The 10,103-nt window shown below is 33.7% G+C and overlaps 1 protein-coding gene across 1 annotated transcript in view; it reads right to left on the bottom strand.

The window, feature by feature from the left end:
- Positions 1-10,103, bottom strand: part of LOC106475805 (rho GTPase-activating protein 190-like) — a 22,997-nt gene that overhangs the window by 5,176 nt on the left and 7,718 nt on the right. Inside the window, exons 6-10 of the mRNA XM_013936480.2 lie at positions 8,508-8,681; positions 7,514-7,765; positions 5,455-5,633; positions 4,771-4,942; positions 693-901 (exon numbers count right to left, since the gene is read on the bottom strand). Of these exons, the coding sequence (XP_013791934.2) occupies positions 693-901; positions 4,771-4,942; positions 5,455-5,633; positions 7,514-7,765; positions 8,508-8,681 (986 nt within the window). The remainder of the gene's footprint in view (positions 1-692; positions 902-4,770; positions 4,943-5,454; positions 5,634-7,513; positions 7,766-8,507; positions 8,682-10,103) is intronic.

Below are 10,103 nucleotides of genomic sequence, written 5' to 3' on the forward strand. Positions count from 1 at the left end.
GGTGTTTTGGTGCCTCATGAACTCTCTGATGATCATCGTTTCTAATGTGTGAACGTTGCTTTGTCTCTTCTGTTGCGTAATACGCGTGAACCATTTCTGGACAGAATTGTCACCGGTGATGAAAAATTGATTCTCTATGCAAATATTAAACGCCAAAGACAATGGCTCAGCCCTAGACAAAAACCACTTCCGACCCCCAAAACCTTGACTCCATCCGCAGAATGTGATGCTTTGCATTTGGTAGGACATCAAAGGAGTAATTCATTTCAAACTCCTCAATCCACAGCGAACTGTCAATGCAGAAATATATAGTCAACATCTGGAATGTTTAAATCAAGCCCTTCATCAGAAATGCTCTTCACTCGTCAATCGGAAAGGTGTTCTTCTTCTCCACAACAATACACGTCCATATGTGGTACGTTTGGTGCAACACAAGATTATGGAGTTGGGTTAGGAAGTTCTCCCCCACCCACCATAATCTCCAGATATGACACCATCAGATTACTATCTTTTTCATTCACCGCAACACCATCTTAATGGGAAAACGTATGCAAGTGTGGAAGGTGTTAAAGAGGACATCGACATGTTTTTTGCTTCAAAGCCAAGTGATTTCTTGAGGACCTGATAGTAACACTCGGGCAAAAATAAATATTAATTTTCTTTAGACATTTAAAGTTAAGTAATATTCTCACCTGCCTGAAGACTTCTTCTGTTCTTTAACTGGCTGGGTTTGAGTAAATGTTCACCATTCTCCTGGTTATAAATGCTAGCGTACAAATCACTCTCATCACTAGGACTCAGAGGAGGATCCTCTAAGTACATGGTAGAAGAGACCGTTTCATCGTCAAGACCATGGCTGCTGTCTGTTGGTAACTGTTCATATAAACCTTCAGAATCCACCCTAAAGCATCAAAGAATGGTGATTATCAATGTTCGGAGGAATAGAATCTAATATGTTATTTACTAGTCACAACCTGCAAAACATTTTCACTAATTTTCATGCCCTTCATTTGAATTTTTCTATCAATTTTACACATGCCATTTAAGCTATGCTTTCTTGCTGGCATTGTGTATTAGATTGATAAATCCTGCTCTATTTGAAAACATTTTACTCGGTCAGACAAACAAACTCACATAACTTTATTTAATAAAACTACACTTCAAGTAAACAATAAAGTAATGGTATATAATAGTGTACAGAGTAAGAAACAGTTATGAACATTCAGTGTACGACACGGTTTTACGAGTTGAAACAAAAACTTGTACTAAAGTAAAGTAAATGTAAAGTTGTAATGAAGGCAAACTTAGCTGAATATGCAGAAACATCTGAATGCATGTTCACATAGTGTTAATCATAAGGTTTTAAATGAACTGTGCATTTTAGACAAAGGCCTTTATAACAATATGAGATTTGTAGCATTTGAACAAGAAATTTGCAAGAAAAGTACTGGACAGACAAATGCAAGCATATTATTTATATATATATTATAAGTAATGAAGGTTACATTAAGGTATTTTAGATAATGTTAAATAAAATACAGTTCAAATCAATAACTAGTAATTTTTTAATTTAAACACAATAATTTGGATAAACGACATACCAGAAAAGAAAAAAAATATATAAAAAATGTTTTGTAGAATTAAAACCTCTCTTACAATAACTTAAAAGTTGTATTATTACAAAAATAACACATAACCATGATACTTAAAATCATCCAGCAAAAAATGTTCACCATGAGCTGAAAAAAAAAAAAAAAGACTTAAAACTTAACTTAGCCCTCCCTTAATCTAATAAATAAATACTCTTGTATTTCATGTACTTATTTAATGTATACTCCTTAAAACACATCGTTTGTTTTCAAAACCTGAAAAATCCAATAATCTTTCTTTTTTCATAAGATACAAATAAAAGTTAAAATGAGCTGATAGTAAAATAAATTACAAACACTTAAGTAATTTTCTTGTGGTAGTCAGGATATCTGACAAGTAGCCAAGAGTTTCTACAAAAGCCTAACACATAACACACCTGTGATATTTACCAATATCCACCAAGTGGTCAAAATCTACCACAGGAACACTGGTAACCAGTAAATAGCCCACAAAACGTAACATGCAATATGTTCAAGTGTTTTTTAGGTACATTTATATCCAAAAGGTATTTGAAAGTTCCAAAATAAACCTAATAGTAGAGATGTCACTGAAGAAAGGTTGGGGGAAAAGTCTGAAGCTTTAAAAAGAAAGAAAGTACACGTTTCGCGACACATCAGAAGTAACTTACTGATGAAACAAGACAAACTTCACGCATGTAATTGTTTGAACCAAAGATGTGTACGTATATATTCTAGGTTATAAAAGATATACAAATGAATATTTTATTTCAAATGTTTCGGTTCGTTCTGTCATTTTCAAGATGTCCTAAATGACCCGCCCCCAGTTTTTTTCTTTTTCCCATTGGATTTACGTTGGTGTGTATCTGTCGACTGGTGGAGAAATGACATCAGTGCACTTAATTATTTTGTGACAGGTAGCAAAAAAACTGCAAGTTCAGGAAATATGTAGATAGTAAATCAAATATGGACAGTAAAGGAAAAAAACAAACAAACAAATGAATAGAATCTTTATTCACAAATAAGTGTCTGTTTATGTACTTTGATTACTAGTCGGCTTTTTATTTCTCACTGCAACTTCTCATTACCTATTGCAATCGGTTAAGCTTTCCAAATACATCCAACACAGGACCAGGGCTGGATAAATAATATTATAGTACACTTTGAAATCAACCAAAGGTTTCCTAGTAAAGTTTTGCCTCAGCCCAGGAAATACACACAGACATAGGGCCAAATTGTTACAAGCTTCAATGAGATAACCCTTGAAATATGTACCTTTTGCCTAACCAAAAGGATTAGTAGACATTTATGACTTTTGAATGAGGATGTCATAGCTACACACACAACACTTGCATTGAAATTTAGGAAAACCACCTGTGCATATCTTACTACAGATATATCTATACTATTTATGGAAAGGTGATATTAACCCTTTCTGCATGAGCATCCTTTACTGAGCATGTCACAAGGTTTTAGTGACTTGCATTAAAAACTTAATTAAACTACTTTTTGTTTATGTTATACCAATTAGCATAGCATAAAAACATAGCTAATAATCCAATAGTATACACGTTTTACATTCTTGATTTTATAAGATGATATTTTAAAGAATCCTGAATTTTCCCTAGTGTGAGAAATGTGACATACTTTCTCTAGGCATCCCCTCTTCTGTAATTTATTCACCACCCCTCCGATAAGTAGTACGAAATATAACGTAAATTACTATTAAATTGTCACTGCTCAGACAAAGCATATTTTTTATAGCTTTCAATCTTGTTTGGTTATAGAGCCATCAAATAGAAAATCAGACCCCTCTTACCAGAACCACCTGTCACATCCACTCTTTCAGGATTTGCTAATAGTTCTCTCTTACATTTAATATTATATTATTTATAACCAATAAAAAACCAAGATGTTGTTTTCTGTAAAGAGAATTGTTAATTTCTCTTTCAGTACATGCTTTATTCGCATGGGAAAGACATCAACTAGTGTGGATGAATTTGTAATGGCTCTGTCAGATAGTTAAAAAGACAGGAAAATTGTGATTCCTGTGGGACATTGTCCACTTTTTTGCATGTTATTATTCTGTTGTTTTTTTTTGTGCATTATTTAATTAAATAAAAATTATTTAGTGCACCACTAGAATTAGTATAAAAAAATGGAGTTAAGTATCACGTTTCTACAAGGTTTTGTCATCATGTTAAACTTATATTAAAGTTTTTCTTCATTACCCATTCAAGCCATCTCCAACCATTATTAGTCTCAAAGTGGGTTCCTCATCATCGAATTGGAGTTAAGTATCATCGACAAAAAATAAAATAAAAAGGTCCAGGTATGGACTTTATTTCTTGTTTTTCATGTGTATTCTTTATTCGTTATTATAAAAGTAACTAAAATGTAAAAATAGGAATCTCTTTAGGTTAGTTAAGGTTAGATTATGTAAAATAAATAATAGTATAATAAAAATGTTCCAGGAGGCATGCATGCAAGCAGCTTGTGGGTAATGTAATTTGATAGCGTAAGGTGAGCTCCAAGGTTCAAAGGGCAATAAAACACTGAAATTTTAGTATAAATAGTAGTATATTGTTATGAGTTTAAAGCTACTTAAGATAAATAAATGTAGTTCATGTTAGAATTTGAAATCATTCTAGAAAGAAAAAAAGGGTAATTTAGGTTTATTTCGATTTCTTTCTTTTGGTGGTTACAAGGTCGGTCAAATTGACCAACCTTGTATAGAATTAAGGTGGAGAAAATATCAGATAAAATATATAACATATAAAATATAAACATTTGAAATGTATTTAGGAGGTTGTAGAAATTATGCAAATAAAATTTGAGATTTCTGGGAGAAGGAATAGTATTTTTAATCAGAACATGAAAATCACTTTGCACTCGGACTAGTAATGAAACAGATTCAATATATTCACAAACAAATCTTTAGTAAAAATACTTCATTAAAAAATCTGATTTTTTTTATGTACAAAAGACTTGTAATGTTTCCAAAAAGTCTACTAAATTACATGAGGTATTCATGAGTATTAAAATTTATGGTATAAATAGTTAACAAGTGAAAATGTGTATATAGACTCGGTATTTTATATTGATGCCCACTACAAAATGGTCAATGGTTACTTCAATTGTAACACTCTGAAAATTATCTTACCCATCTTCCAGCAAACCACTTCGTATATGATACGACTCTTGCCGAGAAGGGACGGGAGGTGGTACATGTGGGAGATTTTCGAGGGAGTAATCTGAATCATCCATGCTGAAAGCTTTTTCTATATGAGGCTTCCTTTCTGACACCTCTTTAAAAAATGGTGTGTAGAATGCAGCTTTAAAGAGAAAGAAAAATAAAAACCTTCTATAATGCTACATCGAATGTTTTCTGATCTTTAATGCGTAATATAATTTATTAATCTAAATGACTTATTTAAATTTTAATATATCTATTAAAGATATAATTCCTGTAAAATTTTCATTTGAAAATACTGAGAAAAATTCCTCACATTTGGTATTTATACTAAAATAAATTACTGATTTATCTAAGAAAACATACCAAGATTTTATAAAAACTGTACACCAAATTAAATATTAATATTAAAATAAATTCCACAATTTTCAACAGAAAACAGTTGTAATTATCAATATATCTGGTAAAAACTGAACTACAGAAATGAAAGCTAAAATATCATGATATACTTCAGTCAAAATCTGACTGTACAGTTTACAAGCATAACAAAAACAGTTACAATATTAAGATATATCTCCGTTTAAACCCAATACAATATCATAAACGTAAATGAAACGGCATTAAAAATAGAAGTTGGTATGAATCTCAACTTACTTTTCTGTTGACAGGTGGATATCGAGGTCATGAAATGAGCCTGTAATTTATCAGCTAAAGCATTCCCTTCTGTTATTAGTTGGTGCGATAAATCACTAGAAAAAAAAGCATTTGCACTACCCGTCTCTGTAACAGCCAAAATCTGGATTGGGATGTTTGGAATGTTCATTGAAAAAGCACTGTAGGGAAAAACAAGTTGAAGACTCGGTTATTCATTTACTCAACTAAATAAACTATTATCTACTGTTTTACATCAACTATCCTCAAAAGATGGTAGTGACAAACTAAACAAAACATAACTGTAGTTTTACAAAGAAAGTTGAACTAATTACTATTATAAGTACTTAAATGGTTTTTCTACTCCTGAAGTTTAATAAATTCTGTCATGCAGTGTTTAAGTAACTGTGAATTTTAACTGGTTAGTAGTAGTCTAGCAAACTGCAGGAATATCATTGTAAAATTAGCTATCGAGACCAAGCCTGAGACCTCTTGCATGCCAGAATGTTCTATCTACTGAGCTAAAGGGTTCAAGCCTGAGACCTCTTGCATGCCAGTGTTCTATCTACTGAGCTAAAGGGTTCAAGCCTGAGACCTCTTGCACGCCAGTGTTCTATCTTCTGAGCTAAAGGGTTCAAGCCTGAGACCTCTTGCACGCCAGAGTGTTCTATCTTCTGAGCTAAAGGGTTCAAGCCTGAGACCTCTTGCATCCCAGAGTGTTCTATCTACTGAGCTAAAGTGTTAATCTACTAGCAATTTCTAGTAAGGTACTTTTTAACAAGTCAAATTACCACATCCTTCTCTCCTCACAAATAAGGTCTGTCCTTGGGGCCGTATCTCGAGTTGTGTACCAGTTTTTCTGTGATAATCAAAATTTTTTTAATTTGTCGGGTCAAAGTTGAACTCTGCACTTTCCACACATCAAGAAAGTACTCTAACAACCAAGCTAAAGACAAAAGTGAAAAAATTTTTAATTAAAAAATTAAGAAGTTGGGAACATCAAAAAGTAAGGAAACAAGGTAGGAATGGGAGGGATAACATTATAACACTAGGTGGTTTTTGACAAGGTGCAACCTCAAAGTGTGTTTGTGGCCATTGTTCCACCCATTCCTACTTTGTGTATTTTTGTAACTTGGTAATTGTTCAAACTAAATGAAGGGTGTATATAGATAAATTTCTCTGTTGCAAACTTAGTTTAAGCAACCAAGTACAGATACATGTATGTAATCAAATTATGTGACCCTAATAAAATGCATGACATCATTAGGAGGGTGTTTTATATCAGAAGTGAACAGGAAGCTCCAATAGTCATACTTTGCTTATGGGAGACATTATAGCTATCTGACTGGTAAAGAGTGGGCCAAAAAATAGTTTCAAAACCTCTGATTTTTGAAATGTTTAAATTTGTTGGGTATTTAAAAAGGATTAGCTACTGATAAAACTCAGTTCAGCTCCACAACTGGATCAAAGTTCAAAGTATAACACAAAGTAAGAATGGGCAGAACAATGGCCACACCTATTTTGAGGTTGCACCGTGTCAAAAACCACCTAGTGTTGTAATGTTATCCTTCCCATTCCTACCGTGTTTTCTTACTTTTTGGCTTTCCCAATTACCTAACTTTTTTTATTTAAACATTTTTTACACTTGTTTAATAGCTTTTCTTAGTGCTTAGTCTTGAGAGTGACTGCTCTTTAGGCCTATCTTTCTTGTCATTTTTCTTAGAGCCATCTCTCAACATTTCCTGGCTTTCGCCAATATATTTACTAGAGGTTTTCTTCCATCTAGCCAGGGTGGAAGCCTTTTCTTATCCTCAAAGTGCTGTCTTGGATAAAAATCCACCCACTTTCCTCTCTCAAAGTGCTATTTCGGATAACAATCCACCCACTTTCCTACCTCAAAGTGCTATTTCGGATAACAATCCACCCACTTTCCTACCTCAAAGTGCTATTTCGGATAAAAATCCACCCACTTTCCTACCTCAAAGTGCTATTTCGGATAACAATCCACCCACTTTCCTACCTCAAAGTGCTATTTCGGATAACAATACACCCACTTTCTTACCTCAAAGTGCTGAGTGAAGCTTTCCTTTTAGTGGAGTACACCAGAATAAACCCATGAACAAGTTCTTCTTTGAAAGAAGTAGCCCCATGGTAGGAGGTGACCCGCACCTCCACGCTGCGTTTGAAGTCTCCCAGATAAGTTTCTAATGTAATGGTGTAGGGGGAAGTGACAAAACAACAATGGTGACTGAGTAGTGGGCCCAGAACATGTTCAACACTATACGGGTCTCCACAAAGCATGCACATGATGATCCTGAATAAAAAAAACAATGGATATCCACAAATTATACATACAATGATATGAGAAGATGTCACTCATCATAATGCCAGTTAAAACTAACTAAAGAAAGATATAAAAAAATGTCATTCATTATAATACTAGTTAAAATTAACTGGCTAATAACAAGTCAACTCCAGTATCTGACTATTAATAAAAATAGAAACAATAAAATAAATATCTGAGTGTTAACTTTATATATTAATCTACAACACTCATGTTTTCTGATTTGAATTAGGAAGAAAAAGGTATCAAAAATAGATGTGGGTGAAGTTTAACATTCACCAACAGAGAATGACTCCACACCAATCTAACACGCATGATAAGAATACCTCCTAGTTACAAGCTGTGACTACATTCGTGATGATACGATAGCTTGTTTTCTACATCTCAACCACAGAATATTTCAGGAAATCTTTGTTTCTAAGATCCAGAAGACAATTACCAGCAAATTATCATAACTGAATTTCGGTTACAGCACATTCAATTAGTGATTTATGAGTCAGACAAGATATTTATTCAACATGGACTAGATTACAAAAACTCTTAGTATTGAAAGCAAAGGGGTGAGGCTTTTTAAGATATTTAGAAAAAAATAGTTCTTACTACTAGTGTGTGTGTGACAGTAGAACCTTAATAAAGCTGAAGGATGTTCGTGTGAGAAGTTATTGATTAAACATAGATGGATCATACACGAGCCTTTAAGGAAAAAACCTACCTGATGTCAGGGTTGACAGCCTGTTCTGGAAGTGTGTGATAGATCTGTAGCAAGTCAGCTCGTCGCTGAATGCTTTCTATAAGAGAGTGTAATGCTTTAAGAAGTTTTGGTTCATCAAACCGCTGCTCAGTACCAGAGTCACAGTTACTTACGTCAATAAATGGACACTGCAGACTAAAGGAATATAAAACAGTAAAATTAAGAAACTTGTAATACAAATAATAATCTTAAATAATACAAATAATAATAATATTTTTTAAATTATATTAATAATAATTTCCTTAAAATAGATTCCTAGTATTTTAGTTCAACTTAGGTCATGATGGGAAAACAAAATATGCAGTCTGGCTAACTTTGATTAGATATGACTTTTTGTCAATACACATCAACAAACAACAGCAAGTAAGAAAGTGATACTTGATAGTAACCAACATTAGCTTTAGGATCGCAACCCTATTATTCAACCCTTTACTTTACCGTACCAACCAGATTCTTTAAAATACATGGTGGTAGTTTTTCCTCTCAAAAACAGTGTTAATAACTTCCTTTAGAGTAACTCCATGGAATTAAGATTAACAGTTTCTTGTCATCACCCCATGCAATCGGTACAGCCATATCAAGCACCATTATTTAAGCTAATTGCTTAAGCTGATATCACATGATGCTAAATGCTCTTTAACTATAATAATTTCATAAAATTGAGTAAATTTGTGCTGAAAAGTTTTTTTTTTATGTATCTGCACGTCCTTTTACCTTATGGTTTTGCTGCTCTGAATCAGCCATCTGTAATCTGAATAACAAAAATCTAAAAATGGTCCACTTTTAATTTTAGGTGTAACTGTAGCAAAAATTTTAGACCGATAGCTCACCCGACTTTTTTTTTGTGTTGGCATGCGCAAAATTTTCATCAAAATTGGGCAGTTTCTGTTGAATAATTTTGCACATGTGACTTGTATTTACACCAAATGAGACTCCTAACTGAAGGTTGAAAAGATCTATTAGTGTACCAAATTTGAAAAAAAAAAAATACCATAAAAGTTAAGTATGTGTTTCTATCAAATAAAGTTTCCATACTTTGGTGTGATGAAAAAAAAAAAGAATAAACTCAATCAAAATTGGAGATGTTATATATCAGGTGTTTTTTAATGGATTGCCTTGAAATTTGGTATGTGAAGTAAGAGTCCTGTAGAGCACTTCCATTGATAGTTTGGGTTACCACAGTCCAAGATACATAAGGTAGAAAATTGCTAAACTATCACTCCTGTTAATAACACACAATTTGTCCAGCAGCTTGTTTACAAGGGTGGTTCATTAATGTGTATGCCTGTTTACAAGGGTGGTTCACTAAAGTGTATGCCTGTTTACAAGGGTGGTTCACTAAAGTGTATGCCCGTGTCCGTGGGTGGTTCACTAACGTGTATGCCCGTGTCCGTGGGTGATTCACTAACGTGTATGCCCGTGTCCGTGGGTGGTTCACTAACGTGTATGCCCTTGTCCGTGGGTGGTTCACTAACGTGTATGCCCTTGTCCGTGGGTGGTTCACTAACGTGTATGCCCTTGTCCGTGGGTGGTTCACTAACGTGTATGCCCTTGTCC

This window comes from Limulus polyphemus, unplaced genomic scaffold (assembly GCF_000517525.1).
Source record: "Limulus polyphemus unplaced genomic scaffold, Limulus_polyphemus-2.1.2 Scaffold9200, whole genome shotgun sequence".
Taxonomy (NCBI): Eukaryota; Metazoa; Arthropoda; class Merostomata; order Xiphosura; family Limulidae; genus Limulus; species Limulus polyphemus.